Source organism: Arvicola amphibius, chromosome 12, assembly GCF_903992535.2.
Source record: "Arvicola amphibius chromosome 12, mArvAmp1.2, whole genome shotgun sequence".
In the NCBI taxonomy this organism is placed as follows: domain Eukaryota; kingdom Metazoa; phylum Chordata; class Mammalia; order Rodentia; family Cricetidae; genus Arvicola; species Arvicola amphibius.
This window is the reverse complement of record NC_052058.2, coordinates 116,242,872-116,270,478: the sequence shown is the minus strand read 5'-3', so window position 1 is coordinate 116,270,478 and position 27,607 is coordinate 116,242,872. Positions and strand designations below refer to the sequence as shown.

General features: G+C 38.0%; 1 protein-coding gene across 1 annotated transcript in view; it reads left to right on the top strand.

Annotated features, from left to right (window-relative positions):
- Positions 1 to 27,607, top strand: part of Luzp2 (leucine zipper protein 2) — a 206,222-nt gene that overhangs the window by 5,080 nt on the left and 173,535 nt on the right. The window contains exons 2-4 of the mRNA XM_038313970.1: positions 204 to 274; positions 5,482 to 5,563; positions 19,888 to 19,950. Of these exons, the coding sequence (XP_038169898.1) occupies positions 234 to 274; positions 5,482 to 5,563; positions 19,888 to 19,950 (186 nt within the window). The 5' untranslated portion in view covers positions 204 to 233. The remainder of the gene's footprint in view (positions 1 to 203; positions 275 to 5,481; positions 5,564 to 19,887; positions 19,951 to 27,607) is intronic.

The following is a 27,607-nucleotide window of genomic DNA, read 5'->3' as shown; positions in this document are numbered from 1 at the left end:
CCGCCCAAAGCCGTTCTTGTATTAAGAGTTCAGTAGGTCCTATTGTGTATTGTGAACCCTGTGTGTGTCCTTGGCACCATCAGTAGCTAATTTTTATATCTTTGTCCAATAAACCAAGTGCCTTAAAACCTGGCACTAAATATAGATAATAAAGTGAATGACAGGGTTTTATCTAAGACTCCTTTCCCTCATTTCTCTTTCAGTCTTTGAAAAATGATGAACAGTCTTCCAAAATGGATGTTCAGAAGCTTCTGGAGTTAGGCCAGAAGCAAAGGTAAGACTGGAGTTCTATATTCCTTTCTAATCTTTCTTTCAGTTTAAGATTTCCTCCTCACCCCTATTTTTGCAATACTGTTAAAGTACAGCCAAGGAGTTTATCAAAATCCATGTACTATAATGTGTGAACTTATCTTCTTGTGGACACTTGCCTGTATATGAAATTTATCCAGTGCTGTATGTGAAGTTTCTCTCATTCAGGAGCTCTGGATGGGATGTGAGATTTGCATTTCAGGCAGTGACTTGTTAAAGGTTAGTTACACTCAAAGCAATCAAGTGAATTGCTGAGACCTATATCCTTGGTGTTTGAATGTTTTTTTTAAATGGTAAAATTTAAAGTTCATATCATTCCATGTGGACTGTTTGATCCACAGGCAAAATACTGTTAAAGAATATTACACATCTCAGGTAACAGAATGACGTGCTTGTTAATCATGAGTCCTGTTGTCAGCCTGGGTCTCCACTGATGACCTTACAGACTGTCTCTGAAAACTGTCATTGACATGCTTTCACGTGAGGTCACACTGTGGTTAAAACATCTGTGTCATGCATTGCTCTTCCTTGTTTGCAGTGATAAGTATTGTTTATTAGCTATTAGATGTTAATCTTAAAATAATTTTATAGTTCTTTGTTTATTGCCTTTTTCGTGATTTATTTTAGCAACAGCAGTGGGCTACAGGCATGACAGCCCCTTAGCCATCTACGGTCTGGTTAATATTTAAACCCATTTTTTTGCTTTTGTTTAACCTCTGTGTTTTTTGGGTTCCTCATTTGCAAAGTAAAACTAATTATCTTAATGATTATAAAAAGGCACATTTGAAGGAATCTAAAGACTTTGACCTCTTAAAAGTGGGAGTTTCATAGTCTCTCTACTGGGTCACTTGAAGTGTTGGAGTTAATAGAAATTAATAAAAAAGATTTTATTTAAAATGGAAAATTTGGAATATCTATTGAGCAATACAGTAACAATTTAACAAAATATATTTTTCTAAGAAAATATATGAACAAAAAGAATGATTATCAGCCAAAATAAACTAAGATTTGCTGAAATTACTTCTTTAACAAAGGATTTCATATCAATCAAGGCAAATGAATAAAAAAACATAATAGGAAAGAAACACAAAAATAGTATCTGCAAGACTCAAGTCAGTTGTCAGGGATTAAAGAGGCTGGAGGAACTGTGTCTGAGGCCAAACCTTTGAAGGGATGTCCCAGAAGGGAGGGCCTTCAGTGTCCAGCATTGAGACCTCACAGTCTGTAGCTATGCAGAGAATGGAGCAGTTTGTTTTAGGAGAATTGTTATGCTGACTCTGTTTAGGAGGAAAAGGAGAATAGGCAGTTGGGAACCCATGGTTTAAAGAGGAGAGGAATGTCTATGGGAGGAAGACACATTTTTCTTAGAATCATGTGGCTTCAGAAAGTTCAGCCTCCCTTATAAGAAAGCACAGATGTGGGGCTTGGGGTGTGACAAAGACGAAGACAAGTCCATGCCTTTGTTTTTACTATACATTCTCAGGCCCCTGTGTATGTTTTTAACAATGCAGAAAGCATTTAGGCCACTCAGATAAACAGCATGAAGTCTGTAAAATATGTTTAAGTAATCATCTACACCTCTGCTTCATACACAAGTTCTCAGAGGACTGAACAACTGTTCCACCAAGGTGAAAGAAAGCAAATGTGTTGGCCCCAAAATGTCAGACTTTTATACAAAATTCAAAAACTTGTTGAATATAAATAACTCATTTTATGTGTGCCATTAAAATCAGCATAAAAATCTCAGTAAATTGTAGCCATGGATGTAGGTAACTTTTTCAAAACAAAACTGTCTGACCTAGAGGTGTAGAAATAACAGATTATAAATAGCTGATAAGCACCTGATAATCGCATTAATAGATAGATGATAAGTGATCCATGGTGCCTTATTTTGACTATTAAATAGAACATGTTCATAATATATAGCTGCCTGGATAATATTCACAGAAGTTGGTAGAGAGACATTAAACTACATAATGTCAGTATGAAAGAGCTGTAAACAGAGAAATGAGAATGGGAGTGTCCTTGAGTGTCTTAAGAGTAAATGAGAATGCATACTTTGTTCTCTCTGGTGACTTGGTAGAGGACCCAGAGCACTATGAGACTACTGACCACTGACGTGCTTTCTGGGAGCCAGAAGGAAGCTGGGGAGAGTGACAAGCTTTTACTCTGTAAATTACTGATTGACACAGCAGGCATCACCATCTGAAATTCATGCCTTTCTGAGAGGAAAATAGAGATTAAAATCAAGATGAAAAAGCTGCCCAATGCTTGTAATATGAGAATCTATGCTAAGATAAGCAAATGTGTGAGCAATCTCACCCTGTCACTGGAGCTACCCAGTCTAAGAACTAGAGAGTTACTTCAGCATCAAAGAGGCTCCAAGGCAGCCAGGCCTAACTGTCTGGTCAAATCTTCCTGAGGTGGGATGTGATTTTGAAGCACAGAAGCCTAGAATCATCTCACTTAGCATAAAACTTGAGTCTGGGAGTCCGGCTCCAGAAGATGGAGAACAGTGAGCTGGTTAAAAAATATACATTAGATAAAAATATATTAATGAGTTAGACACTAAGATGTAAAGAGATACGAAACATCTGTAACCAGTTAGTTATTCAGTGTATTTTGTTTCTATTGACTGTATCTTAAGTCTTTCAAAGTTGTGATGCAAGAATTAATAAAGGACAGTTTTGATACCAGCCAAAAAAAATATATATATATATACATTAGAAAGGAAGACAGAAGAAAGTGTGCTGAGAGCTGGTTGGTAGATGTAAGGCCAAGCTATCTATCACACAGTAGCTCTGCTTGACATGGAGATGCGCAAAACTCTCTGCTTCCACCATCTAAAAATATTGGATACACTTATATTTATATTTGTGTATTTTATTTTATTGCAACGGGTTTTGCTGATCATATGTATGTGTGCCACATGCCTGCCTGGTTCCCACAGAAGTCAGAACAGGGCAGCTGGTCCCCTGGAACTTGGTTATGGTGCTCAGAATTGAATCTGGGTCCTCCTACAAGAACAAATGCTTTTAACTACTGACTCCCTCCAGGCCCTTTGTCCAATTTTTACTAACATATTACTACTTGTTTTTTTCTTGTTTCTTGTTTTCCTTTATATATCATGATATGGTTTTTTTTATTCCCTTGTATTTTATAAAATAATTTTATTAGATTATTAATCATTGTTTAAAACTAGCAATAGGTAGTCTAAATACAAAATCTAGAATGAGAAGTAGTGGCTACTATAAAATGATCTTGACGTTTTTGTTGACTCTATAACTCATATTCTAACCTGTTCTTGAAGAAGACTGTTTTTCTGTCCTCCCCAGCACTCTTCCTTCCTTTTTCCCTTCAATAGAAACAGTGTAATGCCTGTCTGCAGGCATTACACTGTATGCTACCTGTATGCTGTGCACACCTGCTACTGTCCCTGTGGACCTCAGTTTTCTGTCACTCACAGATATCATATTTTGATGTGATAGGTAACATGTGTACCTATTGCATATGATCATATTTTATATTATATTGCATTTCATATTTGCATATCATACCAATATTTAATTATTATATCACAAAAGTTCTTTTGTTAAAAATCTGACACTTCAGATATAAATCTCCATATATGAAAATCTCTTGTGAAAGCTGAAATTTAGCTTTAAACCATGGATTATGGATTTGCCCTGGACTACAATAATTCCAAAATTTATTCTCCCTCTCCTACCTCCCTTTTTCTGTCTCCCCTAAAAATTAAATTTGGGTGGTGGCAGTACCTAAAGTTGAGATCTAGAAGGCACAGAGTGTTCCTGCTAGAGGAAAGAGCTTGTCATCTTGATCAAAGAGTATACTTACGGCCTCTATGAGGTTGTTTTTTTTTTTTTTAATGATTGTAGAAAGTAATTTCCTTTTCTAAACTCTCTGTTAAACACTCTGTTTATTGTGTCATTTAAACCTTGCCACAAGCCTGCAAAGTATTTTTATTATTGTGCCCAGTTTTAAATGAGGAAATTTACAAGGAGGGAATTTTACCACTTGCCCAAATTACCAGAGCTAGATTCCCAGCAACTGATGGCCAAATTTAAACCAGTTTTGACTCTCATGGAATAGAACAATACTCTGCTTGGTTGTTGTTGCTCTTAGACAACTTTTCTAGGCACAATCACATATCATATATGTGTTCTCTATTACACACGCATGTGCTCATACACACACACCCTAACTTTAAAATCTAATATTTTTGAGGTGATAGTTTGGGTGACAAAAATCAAGTCAAAGCAAGTCAATATCATTAATCCGATATGCACAAATTCTAAATCTTTAAGAGGATAAATTAATAACATAAATTAATGGCTTTCATCATGACAGTCACACACACACAGGCACACACACATGCACATACATACATACATACATACATACATACATACATACATAAACACACACACACACACACAGTCTCCGCATGGTTATTATTTGCTCACTCCCCTAACCCTTACACTGAAAACTTCTCTTGACTTCCGTTTTGTCTGTAAGAGACAATGTGATATTTATCTTTCTCCATTCTGCCATCAAAAGAAAACATAGTCTGTGCATATTAATGATCTTGGGACACAATTTTAATGCATTTATGGTCATATTTTCTTTCCTGTGCCCATTAAGCAATAGTTAGAATTAAATCAATTTTCCTTATGTTTTCATGAAAAATTCTCAGGTCTTATAAATTATAGCTAAACCACAATACTGCAAAATTAAGAACTTAATGAAGATCAGAAGGTTACAATAATTTCTTTCAGAAGTTTATCATGTCTTTTAACCCAACATGTTCATGCTCTACATGTCATCAGTGAAATTAGCTTTCCAAATTGAGTTGGTATATTGAGCTGATTGAACACATTCATTGTTCAAAGTGTTTCACACTGTGGGATTCTTATAAAACATAATAACAAGGCAATTTTACTTAAATATCACCTGCTTTATGTGTGAGCAAGGAAGGAAAGCCCTTTGTATCAGGATATTTAGACGTAGCCTTTTGTTTTGCTGTGGATTTTCATAATCGTAGTTAGCTGTTCCTTAAATGTAGATAGATAGACAAACTTCTTTTTGTAAAGTTCTTGGAAAATAGTGGAATCATGTGGTATCTCTTCTTTGTTCCTTTTTCCACTAACCTAGGGAAGAAATGAAGTCTCTCCAGGAGGCCCTGCAGAATCAGCTTAAAGAGACATCTGAAAAAGCAGAGAAACATCAGGCTACAGTGAGTGTGTTTGTGTCTCTTTGTGTAATAGCTTTGGGGTTGAGAATTTATTTCTTCCTTTTCTCCAATCACAATGGAAAAATACACCGTAAAAAGAAAAAAAATGAAGTCTCCACAACAGAAGCTTCAGTCATTTTGATGACCATAATACTTTGCCACAATTTCCTATAAGAAAAGGGTGAACGTTGTGTTTAATTTGGCAATCTTCTAGCTCCTTACTGAAGAGGCAGACCAGGCAGGGAACTGGCTCAGGCTCCTTTTAGTGGTGCCTGGATGGGGTGGAAGCTGAACTGAAAGCCAGTTAACCTATGCAGATCCTTAAGCTGTCCCAGACAACCATGGCATGGGAATCACTCAGGGACAGGGCCATGCTCTCTACTTGGTCATCCGTCCTACAGATTATTCGTAGGGTAAAACCTACAGTTTCAGGATCCAACTGCCTCCCAGATCTTTGCAAGATGATGTCCTTTTAACACTTGCACTGTGGCTCTTATCAGTGATATTCACCAGAGACAGGAAAATTGGCTCCTGATGCAATGCTGGGATATCAGTCTCAAATTTATTTCTCATACTCATTTTTGTAGCTCGTGCAAAGATAAGACTTCTATATAGTATCTAGTGCCTGAGTCTCCTTTAAAAAATAAAATATATAATACCAAACTCTGTTTGCTAGAGATCAATAGATTTGAATGTATTACTGAGAAGACTAATGGTAGGTTTTACCCAGGGCCCCCAAGGGGAAGGCTAATGCTGTCCAGAGAGAACTGGACAGTAGATCCCATTATGGCCACCAGAGAGAACTGAACAATAGATCCCTTTATGATTTGAGAGATAGTGCAATGCTGAGACAGCTAAAGAGGCTCAGGATGGGCAGTGTGAACAACTGCAGTAACCCTGGGACATAGGAGCTTCCAACACATTGTGGGTATCCGCCGCTAAGGTCACTAGGGCAGGTCTGAAGTGGTTTGGAGGGGCACTAGAGGGTGTTATTCTTCAGCTGATTGATTGTTATTTGAAAGTATGGTCCTGAGAGTACATGACCTATTGTGGCTCCAGGGAAGGAGTCAGAAAGAGAGAGAAGGGGATTTCAAGCACATTATCAGGGTATTGAGAAAGAAGCTGGTCCAGCACATGGTTCTTGAATCAGACTCCTTCTAGAGTGTCAATAAAATACAACCTCAGTTTTATTTATTTTTTTTTAATTTTTTTTCCTTTTTTTTTCTCATGGTTTATTTTTTTTTATATTTAAAAATTTCCATCTCCTTCCCTCCTCCTCCCCCTCCCTCCGCTCCTCCTCCCCCTTCCCGCCCCTCCTTCTCCCCCTTCCCTCCCCTTCCCTCCACCCATACCTCCCCTCCCTCCCTCTCAAGGCCAAGGAGCCATCAGGGTTCCCCACTCTATGCTAAGTCCAAGGTCCTCCCAACTCCCCCCAGGTCCAGGAAGGTGATCGACCAAGCTGAGAAGGCTCCCACAGAGCCCGTCCATGCAGAAGAATCAGAGCCCAGCGCCAATGTCCTTTGCTTCTCAGTCAGCCCCCGCTGTTGGCCACATTCAGAGAGACGGGTTTGGTCGCATGATCCATCAGTCCCATTCCAACTGGAGTTGGTGATCTCCCTTTAGTTCTGTCCCACCGTCTCCATGAGTGAATGCACCCCTCTCGTTCCTGACTTTCTCCCTCATGTTCTCGCTCCTTCTGCTCCTCATCAGGACCTTGGGAGCTCAGTCCAGTGCTCCAATGTGGGGCTCAGTCACCTTCCCCATCTGTCGCCAGCTGGAGGTTCCCTCACGGTCCTGACTTTCTTTCTCATGTTCTCCCTCCTTCTGCTCCTCATCAGGACCTTGGGAGCTCAGTCCGGTGCTCCAATGTGGGGCTCTGTCATTTTCTTCATCTATCGTCAGGTGGAGGTTCTATGGTGATATGCGAGAAATTCATCAGTATGGCTATAGGAACTGGCCTTTTCAGGCTCCCTCTCCTCATCTGCCCAAGGAACTAACTGGGGGCGTCTCCCTGGAAACCTGGGAACCCCTCTAGGGTCAAGTCTCTTGACAACCCTCAGGTAGCTCCTTAAAGGTCAGACTCTGGCCTCCAGGCAGGTCTGAGGATTCCTGCGGAGGGGTGCGGGCTCCTTCAGATTGTGCTGCCAGGTTCGCTGTGTGGTATTCCATCCCGCCCTGCCCCCACCTTGGCCCTTTTGTCTGGGCTGCGACCCTGGGCTGCCTGGAACCCCTGATCCTGTGCCCTGACATTCCATCTGAACTGGTGAGTGAATGCGGACCCTGGGGCAACCTGCCCTGGAAGAGAGCACAGACCCCCTACCCCCACTTCCCTCTGCAGGCTTGTGTCGGTTCTCCGGTCCCTGTGTCTCCCAAGTTTTCCCTAGTGTTCTCAGGTGTCCTGCTCCTGTTCTAAGGCCATCCACCCAAAGGGGTCAGACTCTGGCCTCCAGGCAGGTCTGAGGATTCCTGCAAGGGAGTGCGGGCTTCTTCAGATTGTGACTCAAGGAATAGGTCCTCCTCTGGCACTGGGGAGATCCAACCAGTTTCAGTCACAGCAAAGAGTGGTCTAGGACACCAAACGCCTCCGGGCTCCTTTTGAAGGAAGAGATGGGCAGGCGCCAAGGCAGGAGCTCCTCCAACAACATGAAAGGCAACATGACATCACCACAAGCCAGACATCCCGAAACAACAAGAATTGAACACCCTACCCTAGAAGATATAGAAGAAACCGACCTTAAACAGTACTTTATGAAAATAATAGAGGACCTTAAACAGGAGGTAAAAAACTGCCATAAGGAAATGGAGATGACAAACAAAAAGGTAGACGAAATAAATAAATCGCTCAAAGATACCCAAGGAAAACAAGAAAAACAAGAAAAAGCAATCAAACAGGTAAGGGAAACAGTACAAGACCTGATAAATGAAATGGAGGTATTGAAGAAAACACAATCTGAGGGACGACTGGAAATGGAAACTCTGAGTAAACGAACAGAAACTTCAGAGACAAGTATTTCCAACCGAATACAAGAGATGGAAGAAAGAATCTCGGACTCTGAAGATACTATAGAGGAAATAAACTCACAGATTAAAGAACTAAACAAATCTAACAAATTCTTAACACAAAACATTCAGGAAATCTGGGACACCATGAAAAGACCAAACGTAAGAATAATTGGGGTAGAAGAAGGAGAAGAATTACAACTCAAAGGCCCAGAAAACATATTCAACAAAATTATAGAAGAAAACTTCCCCAACCTAAAGAAGGATGTTCCTATGAAGGTACAAGAAGCCTACAGAACACCAAATAGACTGGATCAAAAGAAAGCATCCCCACGCCATATAATAATCAAAACACAAAACATACAGAATAAAGAACAGATATTAAGAGCTGCAAAGGAAAAAGGTCAAGTAACATACAAAGGAAAACCTATCAGAATTACACCTGATTTCTCAATGGAAACCATGAAAGCCAGAAGAGCTTGGATAGATGTGCTACAGACACTAAGGGAACATGGATACAAGCCTAGACTATTATACCCAGCAAAGCTTGCATTCACCATTGATGGAGAAAACAAGATATTCCAGGACAAGAACAGATTTAAACAATACGCAGCCACAAATCCAGCCTTGCAGAAAGTAATAGAAGGAAAATCACAAACCAAGGAGTCCAACAATGCCCACAATAACGCAGGCATCTAGCGACCCTTCACCAGCACAACTAGAAGAAGGGAAACACACAAACTCTACTACTAAAAATGACTGAAGTTAACAACCACTGGTCATTAATATCACTTAATATCAATGGACTCAATTCACCTATAAAAAGGCACAGGCTAAAAGACTGGATACGAAAACAGAATCCAACATTTTGCTTTTACAAGAAACACAACCTCAGTTTTAGAAACCAAAAACAAGATTAATGCAGGTATCCATCTTGCTCAATTACTGGAAGCCCACGCTCTCTAGAAACTCTGGTGAGCCTTTTATGTGCAAAGCTTCTGTAAACTTTGGTTGGAGTGTGGAGTTTTGATAATGAACCTCAGTTCAGTTTGTCACACAGGACTGCTGAGTCCTAAGGGCTATCTTTCGACCTGCTTTGCAGTCTTAGGAATGTTTCCTGTTAGGGCATGCTTAGACAAAATTAAAACACTAAGTGATTTTATGTAAGATGTCATAGTGCTTGGCTATCTGGGAACCAAACCTTTTGTAAAAGAATGGACAGGTTTTAATGTCTTCCTGGTCAATATTTTCCTCAATATGGACTTAGAATGTTGGATGGCTCTGTCTGTGACCTCATTTGTGCTTTGCCCAATCAGACTTCATTTGAATTTATCTTGGGGAATTTAATCTGATAAAGTGGTGTATTCACTATTTTCTCAGACCCTTGTCATAAAGCCATATCGTTTTATCGACTGATTTCTAAGAAGCTGTAGCTCACAGGAAGTAAACTTGTGACTCACTTTACATTGCTAGTGGGCAGACCAACCAAGGCACACACCACAGCAATAACCACACTATATACAGACGAGGTCCAAGAAGAACACTGTCACTCTTGAAATGGCAGAGGTCCAAGATAGAATATCCAGGTGTGAAAATGCCATAGAGTATGACCCCTGTGTGCCACCCAGCATGCTCTCCGTACCTTTTTTGTGGATTTCCCTCAGAGCTGTGACACACCTATCCCCACTTCCCTCACATTTCTCCTAAGCCTAAACCTGCTTGTGGGGACTGATTTAGCATTCCGTTCTGAGGATAATTCCTAGCAGAACAGGATTCTGTGGACTTGATCAGGTTCTGATAGTTTGGTTTTTTATCAAATTAAGACAGTGTATTACATTAAAGTAATAAAAGCTGTTATTATTATTAAAATAACAATAATATACTATTAAAATATATTATATAGAAATAAAATAATATTATCATAATTGAAGGTGTAATTATATCTGGCTTATAGGCTATAGTAGACAAGAAAGTGATATTCTGTCCTTCTCTGCTCACCATTTTTATTAAAAATTCATATGTGGTCATTTCATTTCCCTCAGGCTCTCCTATTGACTACTTACAAAGCTCTTCATTGGTGATTATGATTCTGTGCACACAAGGTACTAAGCAGAAGGGATGATGAATTGTAACTAACTTCAAAATTGTAGACTATCATTGCCACTACCACCCACTAATGTCACAGTAAGCATTATCAATGATGACATAGGATTAATGTCTGACAAGGGGAGACTCACATAATGTAGTCTGCTCTGAATCATTAGGGATGTTCTAACGTTTCTATGCTAAGTCATTGCTAATCAGAACCATTTAGTTACACAATCAGGACAGTATCATTGGTCTCCAGCAGTTCTTCCTACAGGTTGACAATGAGCTGTGTGAGATTGATCTGAAGTTCAGAATCACTAAGGTTTCTGTCACAGACATGAGCTGTATCACCAATCTGAAAATAATCTCTGACTAAACACCTGAGACGTCATTCTATTTAGTAATTGCAAGACAACTCAATTTTGGTAATGGTTTGTATTTTCTTACCTGCAGATATGCTATCATTGTTATTTAATATAATTGTTTTAAATATTTTTAAAGTCACATGTGTGCCAATATTTAGACATATGTAGGCATAAACAAAAGTGTATGTAGACACATGGTGCTGTTTCAGAATGACTGTGTGTTGGGAAACAAAGAATTATGAAAGTAAACATGAATTATGAATTATGAAATTAAACATATATCCTTTATTCATTATATGTGTTGGAAGATTATAATGAAGAAAAGCAATTTTCAACCTAAGCTATCATCATTTTTTAATATTGCTAGTTGTAAACCAGTGGGAAGATGTGAAGAAGCACCATAAGATTTGCTTCATTCCTGTACTGAAGTTAAAAAACTCATCACATCACACAACATGTCAGCAAAAATCATAAAATGTATGCATTACAAAGAGAGCAGCTCATAGAATAAAGCAAATATTTCAAGTGACCAACTTCAAAGAAAGCCTCTCCTGAGGTGACTCCAGGTGTGGAAAAGGAAGGACTCTTTTCGTTTTCTTTGATTTTCCCTGCAAAGAGCTAAGATGATGATGAAAGCTAAGAAGGAGATGAAAGGAAATGGTGGGGATAACAGCAAGTATAATTCAGTAATGTTCAGTGCAGACATTGGATTTCCATAGTGGGAACTCTTTATGTGACAAAACTTTCACGGGCATGGACGTCTTGGAACATCCAGGGACAGGGCATGATCAAATATCTACGTGAGTTGTGTTAGTCCCACACACACATAACAGCAGAACTAGAAGACTACTAAATACAAGAAGAAAAGCAAGCAAGCTTCCAAAGTAACAAAACTCCTGATGTATTAGAAATCACAGTGAATTCAAATAGTTTAACTATATTAACACAAAATCTTAAAATTGGACATAATAAAACTAAAAATATTGGAAAATATGTATAAAGATGCTAAATTTAAAAATTGAAACTTCTACATCATGAACAACTTAGGAAAACGAACACAAAATAACATTTAAGAAAAACAGCTGCCAAGATACTAATGTTTTCTAAGGAAAAATCTTTACAGAACAAAGGTGTTACTAGCAATGGCTTTGCAAACCCCAGGAAAAACTGAAATTATCACACTGTGCTCTGCCCTAAGCAGTAAAACTTCACACACACAGCTTCAAGCCTATAAGTAAGAGCAAGGCAGAGCAAGTGACCAAATATTGTTAAAACAACATCAATAGTGTAAACTATTACAAATATCTGAGAAATCTCCAATAAGGTTATTTTAAAAAGTAAATAAATCATGACAATGGAATTTTTACAAATGTGCCTGCCAAGGCCACATAATGGCATCAAGAGCAAATGGCAAGCAATTATCTTCACGAACAATATTGCAGTTACATTAAACAAAATGATATCAAACTTGTTAAATCAGTTATAGAAAAGATTATTATGGAGAAGTGAATTCATAACAAAGAATTCAAGGATGGTTCAAATATTCGTATTAATAAGGGAAGCATTCTATATCAATAATATAAAGATAAAGAATACATGATCAACAGATGCATGAAAGACACTTGATAAAATGCAATCACTTCATGAAAAAATGAACGAATTAGGAAACAAAGGTCTATATCTTAATGCACAGATCCTTTACAGACTCAAAAAGCTAATATTATAGTCAATATTGAAAGTTTGAAAGCTTTATCACACTTAGAGCAAGAAAAAAAAGCTAATTTGTCATGACTTTTAGACTTCCAAATTGGGAAAGAGAAATTCATATCATCACTTCTGCAGCTGCTATGATCAAATATATCAAAACCCAAAAAACGTTACCAGAAAGATCTTTTAGATCACAATTGAATTCCTCAGTGCTTAAGGGTACAAAACTCATAAATGTGAATAGTGTTCTCAAGTCCTGATAGTGAAGTAGCTAATATAGATACAGGTTCAATATGCTTTACAATTGCTACAGATTAACAGGAATGCATTTAACAGAATAGAGGAAATACGCCTATCATAAGCAATAAGCATGAACTCTACAGCATGGATGGGCTCACTGTGAGCCTTGTCAGTTTGGTTGCTCACCTTCCTGGACTTAGGGGGAGCTGGGAGGACCTTGGACTTAACATAGTGAAGGGAACACTGATGGCTCTTTGTCTTGGAGAGGGGTGGAGTGGAGGTATGGGTGGAAGGGAGGGGAGGGAAGGGGGAGGATGAGGGGAGGAGATGGAAATTTTTAATAAAAAAATGAGAAAAAAATTATAATAGCATTACTTTGATAATTAAAGAAGCACACACCACACAACCACACATACCACATACACACACACACCACACATGTACATCACATAAACACACACAACACACACATAACACATACAAACAGAACACATATACCACACACATACACTGCATACATACTCCATACACACATGTTGCAAGGAGGAGCTACTTGTCTATCTTGGCTGCCTGGCTAGCTTAGCCACGAAATAGCCACACAGAAACTGTAATAATTAAACCACTGCTTGACCCATTAGTTCTAGTTTCTTATTGGCTAATTCTTACATCTTAATTTAATCCATTTCTATTAATCTGTGTATTGCCATGTGGCAGTGGCTTACCGGGTAAAATTCCCATCATCTGTCTCCAGTGGATGCATGCATTGACTCTGCTTTCTTCCTCCCATAATTCAGTTCTGTCTTCTCTGCCTACCTAAGTTCTGCCTTATCAGGCCAAGGCAGATTCTTTATTCATTAACTAATACAAGCAACACACAGAGAGGACTCCCCCCACACATAACACAAGCACATACCATATACACCATACACACACATACTACATATACATCACACACCACACACACCGCACACAGATACCATATACAAACACTGCACATACACGCAATACACACACACCACACACACCATATACACACTACAAACACACTGCATGCACACATCACACCACATACACACCACACACACATCAAACACACCACACACACACCACACACACCATACATGCACACCACATACACACCACACACACACACTATACACACACGCACACCATGCACACATTATATACATACAAACATACAACATATACACACTGAACGCATATACCACACACACACACAATACACATACTACATATACACACACCAAACACACACCACACACACACCACATACATGCCACACACATACCACATGCGCACACCACATACACATAATACCCATACACCACATACACCACACATACCACATACACACACCAAACACACCACTTACACCACACACACCATGCACCATACACACCACACAGCACACACACACACTACACGCCACACACACCACAACACACACACATACAAACACACACACACACACACACACACACACATTGGAATGTCTCCCATGTTCATGGAGGGAGACTCCAAGGTATGAAAACTTTTCCACTGCCCAATAAGAACTACAGATCCAATGAGATCTCTACCAAAAATCATCTTCAATGATCTACAAAAAAATTACATAAATGACATTGAAAAAGAAAATTCCCTGGCTACACTTATCTAGATTAAAAAACAAAACAACTAGTAATCTTCCTGCTTCTGCCTCCTTCAACAAATCCTACCAGAGGGGAAACCATAATCAGAAAATTTTGTATGAAAACATATCTTCAATAAAATATAAAAGTAGCAATAAAAAACACACCAAACTGGAAGCATTATATCTTTTTTAATTTTATTGATTTTTTATTGAGCTCTACATTTTTCTCTCCTCCCCTCCCCTTCAACCCTCTCTTAAGGTCCCCATGCTCCCTATTTACTCAGGAGATCTTGTCCTTTTCTATTTTCCATGTAGATTAGATCTATGTATTTCTCTCTTAGCATTATATCTTAGTATAGACTATTCTCCAGTGATGTCATGTCAAAGCAGTATGATATTGACATAAATTTGTAATCAAAGACCAATGAAGTGCTTAAACTGGGCCTTGGCTTCTCCAGACAGCTACTCATTTCTTTGTATCATAAAGATAGTTGTGCATTTTTCTGGGAATATGAGTCAGTAGAAATCTTGGAAAGCCTCTTGAAACTTCCTTCCAAGAAAAGAGATATTACATATGTCCACCAGTCCTTACACTGAGAACTTTTCTTGTTGATGTTTCAATATATCTAATTAAAAGCACTTTAAATAAAGAAGACAACCCCAAGAGAGACATACATGGGTCTAATGTGTATGGGAAGTAGAAAAAGACAAGATCTCCTGAGTAAATTGGGAGCATGGGGACCTTGGGAGAGGGTTGAAGGGGAGGGGAGAGGCAATGAGGGGAGCAGAGAAAAATGTAGAGCTCAATATAATAAATAAATAAGAAGGGGATGATGATGAACAGTAGAAAAAGTCCATCCATTATGGCACTTAGAACTGAGGGAACCTTGAGATACGGTAACAGGATCAAGACGAACCTGGTCACAGTGTTATCTGCACTCAGCAAGCACAGAAATGTCTTTCCTGGTTCTTAGTTTGTCTTCTTGGTTTCTTTTTATTTTCACTGAAAATAGATACTTTTTAATACAGTATATTATGGTTCTCCTCTCCCAACTGGTCCCATGTCCTTCCCACTTCCTCACCCACCCAAATCTATATATACCCTTTTCTTTCTCTCTCCCAGTAGAATACAAAGAGGCATCCAGAAACATAATAAAAATAAAACTAGATAAAAAAATGAACAAAGCAGAATAGGACAGAAACACAAACAAAAACAAACAAAAGAACTAAAAAGTTCAAGAAAAATATCAACACAGAGGCAAGCACGTATTTTTCACATGCAAAAATTACATAAAGACACAAAACCAAAACAAAAATAAAATAAAAACAAAAAGTAGAAAAACAAAGTATAATATATGTATGTATGTATGTGTGTATGTGTGTGTATGTATGTATGTATATATGTACTAAAGACACTTATGGTTAAAACCAAGAAAACAACAGAGCCCTGACAAAGCATTATGGGTAATGAGCCTCCAAAAGTGCCACTGAGTTCATTTTGTGTTGGTCATCTACCGGTGGGCATTGGGCCTGGCCTTAAGAGTGGTTTGCATATGCAGTGAGACTCAGTTGGAGGAAACTAATTTTCCCATTTATTAGTGGTTATCATTTGGAGATAGCTCCTGGGCTAACGATGTGGTCTTATGTCCACATCCCCTCTCATCATGGGACCCCCATCTGGCCCAGACCTGTGCATGCTACCACAGTCTCTGTGGCTTCGTATTTGCACCATCCTGCTGTCATTTAGTTCCTTGGTATCCTTCATCCGTTCTGCCTCCTCCATGGGTTTCCCTGAGCCCTGAAAGAGAGGAATTAATGGAGACATCCCATTTAGGATAGTCTTTCCACAGCTTGTCCAGCAGTAGGGTCTCTGTGTTTATTTGCATCTACTGTAGTAAAAACCTTCTCTGTTGATGTCTGAGGATGAGCGTGAACTGAGGAGTCACTGTACTCTCATGTCACTTCAGCAGAACTTCAGTATTTCATTTTCCTTTCGGGTCTCTGGCCTGTTTTGTCTTAGGTACTTGACCGCACCAGCAGCGTCAGGCATAGGTTCCATTTCATGAAGTGGTCCTTAAATTTAATCAGCTATTGGTTGGTGACTCCCAAAAGCTTTGTGCTGCTACTGCGCTAGCACATCTTGCAGGGAGGACACCATTGTTTATCTAAGGTATTGTAGCTGGATTAATGTTTACCTTTCTCATTTGGAAGTGTGCAGAGTAACTTTGAGTATCATGAACACTGTTCAGTAGGAATAAATGGTTTACACAGGCACCAGTTTGACTTCACCATATTTAATGATTGTGTGTAGGCTGTTTCTAATTTCCGGCTATTATGAATAGAGCAGAAATGAACAATGGTAAGCAATTGTCTCAGCAGTAGGATGTAGAGTCCTTTGGGTATAATCCCAAAAGTGATATTGCTCAGCCTTGAGGTAGATCAGTTCCCATCTTCCTGAGGAACCATTGTACTGATTGCCATAATGGGTGTACAAGTTTTCACTCCCCCAGCGATGCATGTCTCTTACTGCATACCTTGCTGTCATTAGCTGTTATTAGCTGTCATTTTTTTTTTTTTTTTTGGTCTTGGCCATTCTGACTGGTGTAAGAAAAAATCTCAGTGTAATTTTGATTTACATTTCCCTGAAGACTAAGGATTTTAATATTTCTTTAAGTACATTTCAGTTATTTGTGTTTTATTTCTTCTTTAGTCATCTAACCCCTGGTGTGGTGCAATCCACCTTCAGGTTGGCTCTTGCCTTCTCAATAAAACCTCTCTGGAAACTCCTTCACAGATAGGTTTATAAGTGTATCCCCTGGATTATTTAAATATAATCAAGCTGGAAATGAACATTAACCAGCCCAGAAAGCATGCTAAGAAAATGAAAACCTTATGTCAAAGAGCTTTCCTCATTCTTGTGTTCCCTGAAGGCCTATCAAAGAAGCCCATGCGAGTATCCTGGTGTTTATAAACAGACCAATAAAGAAAATCTGGGACAAACATGCAATACAAACTTTTAATCTTTTAAGTGAATGAAATTTTACTTTTTACTCATTTGGGAAGACATTGTAAGTGCAGTTGATGAACCTTGAACAGAACAGCTTGGGATTTTTCTTTCTACACCCTATGCTAATCATTTAAAGGAAATTTAAAGGAAAGATACTTTTATGGTGACCTTGATTGAATTTTGAATTGTGACTTTTTTATCCAAATTAAAGATTGTACAATTCTTCTAAAAAAAAGTTACAAAAAGTAAAGTTTTTTTCCAGGTTCAAAATAAAATTCTGTGAAATACAATAACAAACTTGTTTATTAAGTCATAAAATGTGAAAAAAATATATTTTTAAAAATTTGTATTATGTGAACAGTCGATGCTCCTTGAAATGATCATGTTCCAACACACTTTTTAAGAAGACGGAAAGATTTGTTTTTATCTATGCATGGATGTTGCAGTGAGAAATCATTCAGCTTTGGGTCTGCCTTGCCAAAGCCTGGCAGACAGAAGGGATAAAAGGCTAGCAGGTGTGATGATGATAATTAAAGATATTAATGGTGTTTGGATGCATTTCATGACTCCTGTTAACTTTTATAGCTCAACTTGTCCTGGATGAGACATAATTCTAAAGCAAGACTTGCTTCAGAGCTTCTAGCCTCATCAAGCATAAAGAAGTTCTTTTCTTCCATGCTTCACCCACAGCAAATACTTGCTATTCTTGTCTTTGAAAACCGTTATTGAAGTCAATACTAGGAATACTTATTCTGTAGGGAAGTTAAATCCTACTGGGATTCCAAGCAGGTGATCTCAAAATGCTAATATTTTAAAATATTCTGAATACATTTGAGTTTCATATTCTCATATGGCTGTGTGGAGTATTTAAAGAATTACAGGCCTGATACTGAAATCTATTTCAGTATATTCCTAATAAATGTGAATATGAGCAATGCAAGCATACTGAATCTATCAATAAATAAAGGTTTGGCATCAGAATAAATTATGTATGAAACTAAGATTGCTTCAACTATTTCACAATGTAAAGATTTGTTACCAATAAAATACTTATGTATGGAACTAGCTATGAAATTCGTCTATCAGAAAGCATGCCCTGGTTCTGCAGATATATAAATTTTAAATAACATCTTGCCATTACAGGTAATTATTTTGAATTACCAATGGTCTTGAATTCCCCCATGTAATGGGACAGTGATTGTGTTTAGTGGTAGTTCCTTGACATAAGCATACCCATAGTTTAAATTTGCCTCAAGAATTAATGATCGAAACAATAGACCTGGTAGTTCTTAAGCATTTTGTTTTATATATGTCATCACTATCAAATGATTTGGTTTGAGTTTTCAGTGACAGATGAAGCTATTTTGTTCATGGATTCTCTAAGGACAGGGTGCTTACAGGTTACATAAGGCTTCAGCAGCCCTTTATGGAAAGCAAAGATCAGGAGTCAGGTGCTAGAGTCTTCTAGAAAGTAGTACAGCAGTTTCAGCTCTCGAAGACAAACTCCATCTGGAGTCATTCTTATACCTCTCTACCTATATGACTCGGACACCTGCGTATACTGGTTTCATTCCATCTCTCTGCAACCTGCTATTTTCTTCTTGCTAATTATCTGATCATGTCATTTGACTTTCTCCACCCAAAATGGTGTCAACTACACCTTCTACCCATGTGAGCTACAGAACAGCTGGTTCTCTCTGGGTGCCTTAGCTGAAATACCACAGAAGAGACAATAGATGCTTCTATAGTTTAGAGTCAAAATATCGGGTATCTTTTACTGGGTTTCTCATGCATATTACCTGAGAAATAGTCATAATGGAAGCTGCCATAAAAGGATAGATGTAGATGGTGGAACTGAATGCTGGCCTTCTGCTTCTCAGCAAAAGAACCAAAATTATTTAATTCACTATATTTGGAGTTATATCAGTTACTGTGATCTTTACCACCTTGATTAAGTTTTTGATATCAGTAACCCTAATTTAATCAGTTCCATAATTAGTTGAAAACAAATGTAGATTAGCTGGTATTAAAAAGAACATAAATACATTTCACTATTATAAAATTGTGCCTTTGAAAACTTACATAAGCTTTAATGTAATAAAATTGAATAAAGATCTAGGAAATTAAGGTTTTAGTTAATGAAAACTTTGATCCTTTCTTTTTGAATGTTTATATTAAAACTGTAATAATTTCAGGATACCTCAAAATAATATAAAGTAAAAAACATTAATATATTGAGAAAGTATATGCATACTATTCTTTTTTTCAGATTAATTTTTTGAAGACTGAAGTGGAAAGAAAGAGCAAAATGATCCGTGACCTACAGAATGAGGTAATTTTCATGTTACAGGAAAATTGTACACTAATCAAAGAATACACAAAGAAAATGCAGTAAACTTTTAACCAGAAGTTTGGAGAATTTGAGTGCTCAGCTGAGCTGCAGCAACATAACCACGGAGAACAAAAGTATTGCAAAGAATTACTATCTCACAGCTGCAATGGGCTTAGGAAGTAGAAAGGACTTTATTCCATTTATTTTTATTTTTCATGATGATTGAATCAAGGCTGGAAGTGTCTGTTAGAAGAGGCTTTACAGTAAAGCTAAAGTGATTGAAATGGCCAAAGTGAAATACACAGAAAAATAAATATTAAAATGGCCTCTATCGTATATGGCTTTAGCAAAGAACTTTCTATTCAGCAAGGGAATTTTGACTTGGCATTTCAGAGGTAATGCTCGCTCATTGTAGAGATACTCATTCTCTCAGGAGAGTTGATGGCCTGCTTAGACACCCCTTCATTTCAAGTTTTGAGCAACTAATTCTACTATGTAAATTATTATTGAAAATACTGGTGAGCTACTTACATTTGTGGAAGTTTAGAATCAGTCAAATTGGGAGTTCATTCATGTTCACAGCCATATTGGCACCATTTTTTTCTTACCTGATGGAAGATTATGCCTGTAATTCTTCATAAAAAAGTAAATGTGAATATTGGTTTTGTGTCGTTTGTTAAAGTCACTCTACCATTTATCTACTTTGAATTGTTGGCATTTTAGAACATGTAAAAACAATACACATTAGACACTTGAAACTTGTTTAAACCCCAACAATGGTAAGCAATTACAATCATCACCATTATTAAATTTTGAGATGATTAACTCATTAATCTGTATGCTTTGCATAAGTATTTTTTTAGTAATGGCTTAAGCAAACAAAACTTGACAAACAAAAATACCAAAGTATACTTGGCCTCTGTCCTGTACTCACAGACATCATAGATATCCTCATAGTTTCTCTGCAAAGTAAACGAAAGCCCCAACCATTCACTTCACACACATTCCATCATAAGAACAGGGAATAGTGATAATTTTCTTGGCTTGTTTTAACAGAAATTGCCAGAGAAGATTCTAAATTACTGGCATGCTTACAGCAATCATTACAGCCATGGAAACAGGAAGTTTAGTTAGTCATGTCTTCATACTTCTGTCCTTAGGTTGTGTAGGCTTTATTCAATTGAAATCAGATAGATTTCCCTTGAGAAAGGAGGGTTCACTAGAGAAGAAGATAAGATACAAGAGCAATAAAAGAAAATATATCTTGGAACACACTGACATTTCTATTACCTCCTGACTTCCAAACTCTTTCCTATGGTTAGCTCCAAACCATAGAGAGTAAATCACAGTTTAATAATTTGTGAAGCCCAAGGCAAGCCAAATATACTGAAGTACTGTGACTCTCCCAGAGTTGCTCCTTCATCTAGACTTCCTCCTCATTCCAAATATGTTAGGAGTCTACAATCTTCCTGTTGTATGTATCTTTAATGTGTTTATCATCTCCACATCAATGGTGACAGAAAGCATCTTCTCACATAAAAGAGGCAAACAATGTCCTCCACGTCTGTGTCTTGAGAGAAATAGAGAGCTGCTTTCATTTCAGTCTTTCTGGGTTCATTACTCCATGACCCTTGTTTCCCATCTCCCCAGCTCTATGCACCCCAGAAACAGCATCATTGCTGTTCTATGGGCCCACATAGCTTTTGAGTGTCAGCTTGTTATGGTTTCTCCCTCTTAGTAGAACCTTACATAGTCGTCACTCAAACACATGACTGCACACAGGACAGTTAAGAAGTTACAAATTATTAGAAATTTAAGAAAAGGATATTTATGTGAAATTCCATTGCAGAAAACCTAGGAAACTAAGAAGAGTGCTTCTCGCATGAGAGGGCAGATGAATGAACCTCAGTTGTGAAATGTTAGAGGAAGAAGGTAAAAATTCAAAATATAAAAATATTACTTAGAGCAACCAAAGTGGAAACCAGAGTCCCCCAAAGGTCATTATTTCAATGTCATAAAAATAATTCCTCTGTACTATACCTAAATAAAAAGCCATGAACCTCCCTTTTAAGACCATTTGTAGCCTCATAAAATTAATGCATAACGGAAATCTTCACATCTTACTCTTCAACCCTTCCTAGCATTTAATGTTTCTGGATTGGATTACATAGCCACTAATCTACTTCTCATTCTCACTCTGCACTTTCCAGTAGTAAAAGGCATGGTGCATAAAATCTGCCTGTTAATATATAATAAGTGTGTAGTGCAGTTATGTTAACAACAAAAACATTGATTATTTTTTTAATTACAAGAATGAAGACTAACTTTTCAGTATTATATCCTCCATGCATTTTCTTGACCATGTGAGACTTTTGATCAATGCTTGTTAAGTAAAAATAAATAATCCATGAGCAAAGAAGTCAAGACCATAATGGGGTCACCCACTGAAACAGTCTACCCGAGCTAATGGGATCTCATCAACATCAGCCAAACAGGGAAAAAACCAACAGAAGACAAAATTAGTCCCTCTGAATGTAGGTGATAGTTGTATGGCTGGGGCAGACTGTGGGGCCACTGGTAGTGGCACCAGTATTTATCCCTACTGCTTGTACTGGCTTTTGGGGAACTTATTCTCTTTGGATGGATACCTTGCTCAGTATAGATATAGTAGGAAGGGCCTTCGACCTTCCCCAAAGCAATAAGCCTTAACCTCTATGAGGAGTGGATACAGCGTGGGATGGGGGAGGGAATGGGAGGAGGGGAAGGAGTGGAAACTGGGATTAGTATGTAAAATTAAAAAGATAGCTTGTTTTAATAAATAAATATGTCTTAACTAGTCTGTATTTTTCACAATTTGAGTAGAATGGGCAACTTTCAATATCACATAATAATGAAAATATGGAATTATGAGGACTATTTCTTTTCACATTTTTCATATTCATGTATGTTACTTACACATGCACATACAAGTAAATAAATAATAAAATACATTTCATATAGAGAGAGAGTAGCTCAAAATAATGAATATATGGAGTAGCTCAAAATCATGACTGATCAGCAAGATGCATGTTAATCAGTGCTGCTAAAATGTACTTCTGGTTTGTTTTTCTTTAGCAAAGAGAGTCAGATCTTATATCAGTTACTGATTTACTTCGTTGATAAATCAAAAAATAAAAACACTAGAATTAAGGGATGGAAGAGAGGGAAGGAGAAAATAAACAGGGAAAGATAAAAAAGCATGATCTGTTCCCACTCCCATTTTGATTGGGGTAACTCAGACCCAGAAAGACAATTATATGTACTCACACATAAGTGGTTTTTAAACATAAAGCAAAGAAAACCAGTCCACAAATTACAATCCCAGAGAACATAGACAATAATGAGGACCTAAGAGAGACATAAATAGATTTAATCTACATGGGAAGTAGAAAAAGACAAGATCTCCTGAGTAAATTGGGAGCATGGGGAACTTGGGAGAAGGTAGAAGGGGAGGGGAGAGGAAGGGAAGGGAGCAAAGAAAAATGTAGACCTCAATAAAAATGAATAAAAAGAAAAAGGAAAAGAAAGAAAAAAGTAAAAACAAAACAAAAAAACTTGATGTGGGTTGAGATTCAAAAAAAGAGAATTCCTTTAAAGATTTATTTTTATTTGTGTGTGGGAGTGTGTGTGTGGTGTGTATGTGTGTGTATATGTGTCTGGTATGTATGTGTGCATGTGACCATGTGGTATACATGTACGGATGTTTGTATGCATGTGTGAGTGTGTCTGTGTGTGCTGTGTGTGCATGTGTGAGCATGTGTGAGCATCTGATATATATGTATGGGTATATGTGCATGTGTGGGTGGGTGTGCATGTTTGTGTGGGGTGTTTGTGTGTGTCTGTGTGTCGTGTCTGGTGTGTATGTGTGCATGTGAGCATGTGGTATGCTTGTACAGCTGTTTGTGTGCATGTGTGAGTGTGTATATGTGTGTGCTGTGTGTGTATGTGGTATGTGTGTATGGGTATATGTGCATGTGTGTGTGTGTATATGTGTGTGTGTGTGTGTGTGTGTTTGTGTCTGTGTGACATAAATAAAGGTATCCATGGAGGCGAGAAGGTTTCAGATGCCTAGAAGCTGGAGTTACAGGTGGTTGTAAGCCACTCGCTGTGGGTGCTAGGAAAAGAATACATTGTCTGCTAAGGCACATCTCCAAGTCAGGAGAGAATTTTGCTAACATTAGTGATGTAGTTACTTTCACCTGTGAATTTCACTAGTAATATAAGGAATTTGGATTTTAAGATCCTGATGATTATTTAAATTTCAGCTGTCAGAGCCAGTAATTTTAGACATTTTGTTTATAGAAACAAGCATATGTAACTCAGTGGGTGACCCTGAGTGCAAACAATCTCAGTAAGAATCTATTGAAGTGACCGTAGGTGTAACAGCAGTTGCCTGGCTTACTTTAGATTGTGTTTTGATTTACCTGGAACATTTCTGAATATTCAAGAAATGTTTCTGTTTCCTTGTATTTTTATAAAACAACGGTCAAGGTTTCCTGCCATGTCCTTTGTACATATCTTAGAAAGATGGACCATCTTTAGTTATCAAGGTCATTAGGTCATCAACCAAGCTACTTTATTTATTTATTTATTTATTTTCTCTTTTTTTTTTTTTTTTTTTTTTTTTTTTTTGGTTTTTCGAGACAGGGTTTCTCTGCGGCTTTGGAGCCTGTCCTGGAACTAGCTCTTGTAGACCAGGCTGGTCTCGAACTCACAGAGATCCGCCTGCCTCTGCCTCCCGAGTGCTGGGATTAAAGGCGTGCGCCACCACCGCCCGGCTCTCATTTTTTTATTAAAGATTTCCATCTCCTCCCCTCCTCCTCCCCCTTCCCTCCCCTCCCTTCCACCCATAACCCCACTCCACCCCTCTCCAAAGACAAAGAGCCATCAGGGTTTCCTTCACTATGTTAAGTCCAAGGTCCTCCCAGCTCCCCCTAAGTCCAGGAAGGTGAGCAACCAAACTGACAAGGCTCACAGTGAGCCCGTCCATACTGTAGAGTTCATGTGCATTGCCATTGTCCTTCAACCAAGCTACTTTTATAATTCCATCATTGAACATACATTTATGGCACTAAAACATTAATTTTTAAAAATATTCACAGTTTTTTGATTTATCTCCAATTAGTATACAATATTGGAAATGTTTTAAAATAATTACTTAAAATTATAAACTCTATGTTCCTTCTTCAAGATATTGTGAACTATCAGTATTTGGAAGGGGAACCAGGCCTGAACTTATGAATAGGAAGACATAGTAGTTCTATCTACTTATCATTGATCTGTCTGTCCATCTATCTACCTTTCTACATGTATCATCAATCTATGTAACATTTCTCACCATCTGCCATCCTAATTGTTTATACTCTAATATATCTGTTTCGGTTTTAGTAATTAAATGTTGTTTAAACATAGACATTAATGGCAGTCACAAAGTTCTTTTGAGGGTAAAATTGTACAGTTATAAGGACAGCAACTTCCTTTTTCTTTCCTAATTAATGTAAAATGTGATTGCACAGATTTCTACATATTAACAATTATGTTACCAATTACACACTGTTTAATTAAAACTGCCTTAATAATACACAGATTTGCCTGAAACATATACCAAAACCATATGCCACAGTTAGATTTAAACATATTTATTTGTGTGATAATTAAGAATTTTAAGATGATGAGTTATCCTGAATGACAATGAGAATGACTTAAATCACTCACAAATGTCTTTATGATAAAGAAACAAAAGGTCTATAAGATAACTATAAATAAAAGGACCTTCATGCTTGATGATTTGAGTTCTCTCTATGGACCCTCAATGTTGAAAGGGAAGCACCCCACTAAAGAGTTGTTTCCTGAGATACCCAAGTAAGCCATGGCATGTGAGCACCCCTGCACATACACACACACAAAATGAACAGGGCAGGAGAGAGAGATATGACTCATGCACAGGGTAAAGGCAATATGAAGAGGAAGCAAGAGAGACTGGGAGATAGAAAGACAGAAAAACTTCAGCTAGAGCCAAGGAATGCCAACAGTACAAAAGAGGCACCTTGGGAAGCTCTGGAGGAAACTCACCCCTTGGAAGAGGAAAGGGACAGATTCACCCTGGGATCTCTGGGGAGAATCAAAAACTCTATGATTTTGCCCAAATGATTTCTAAATTTTGTCTTGTTTCTTTCTAGGACTACAGAATGCAGTTCTATTGTTAGCCCCACTGTCTAAATTGCTATTTCATTGCTGTAAAAAGACACTATGACCAAAGCAACTCTTATTAGAAAAAAAGAGCATTTAGCTGAGGATTGCTTACAGTTGCAGAGTTTTACACCATTATCATTTTGGTAGGAAGCATGGCAACATTCAGGCAGATATGGTCCTGGAGAAGTAGCTGGGAGTTACACCCAGTTCTATAGGCTACGGAAAGAAAAAGCTAGGCACTGGCCTGGCTGGGGGTTTTGAAACTTCAGTTGGTACTAGGAAGCTGGGTATTCCTGTAATAGTCTGACCATGGTTCTTGTTGCAGAGCGTGGATTTTGGGACTCTGGACTAAGAAAGCAGTTGACTTTGTTTCAGAGAGAGGCTTAATGAGCCATATTAGTGGAAACATGGAAGACAGTAATGCTGGGAGCAATGTAGACATTGATGGCCCCGTTCAAGTTGTTGCAGAGGACAATACTAGTAAGTGGCCTAGAGAGCATCCTTGTAATATTTTGGTTTTCTCCCTTGGTCCTAAAAACTGTCTGAGGCTAAATTGAAGAGTTTTGGATGAATAACTTTGTCAGAAGAGATTGACTGGTATTGACTGTGTCGTACCGTTGTTAGTGGTCACTCTTATACATATCTAGAATGAAAAGGAGCAAGCTGAGCAAGTAAAAATGTAAAATGTACACTTGGAGGAGATAGGGAGTATAAGGAAATGTAATGAGCTAAGTCCAGTGCTCAAGAAGATAAAAAGTTTAAAGAAAAACCTGATGCAAAATAGAGTAAAAGGAGTGGTAACTTCAGGGCAGGACCCCACCCAGTTAAGCTTCCAACTTGTGAAAATAAATTAAAGAAAAGTGAACAGGTATTAAAGAAAGACAAAGACAAAGTAGAGGAAACCATAGAAAAGAGAAAGCTGATGAAAATGTATTTGAAAGAGGGGGCTTCATGGTTCTAGCTTTAGAGTCAAGGATACAAGACTGGGGATATAGAAACTAAAGAAAGCGACAGGCTAGGTATGTGTCAGTGATGACCCTACATACGGGTTCAGAGAGGCCACTTTGTGAAGCTATGAAAGGGAAGCCTGGATTTTGTTAGAAACTCTAAGATATTGGAGATGCCAGAGCCTTGGGAGACTTGCCAAGGAAAGCTGCTAACAGGGAGTAGAACCAGTCCAAGAGAAAGAAGTGTGTTGTATTGTAGTCAAAAGAGCTGAAAGGAGTTGGCAATCTGAAATGCATTTTGCCATCAGACATGGAGATGCAGAGTTTGGAGTTTGGCCAGCTGTTTTGCAGTCTTGTTTTAATCCAGTATTTCCTTGCTATACTCTCTTTCCTCCCTTTTAGAGTGATAATTCACTTTCTGTGCCAGTGTATGTTGAAAATATGTAATGTGAATTTTTATTTTGATTTTACAAGGGGTT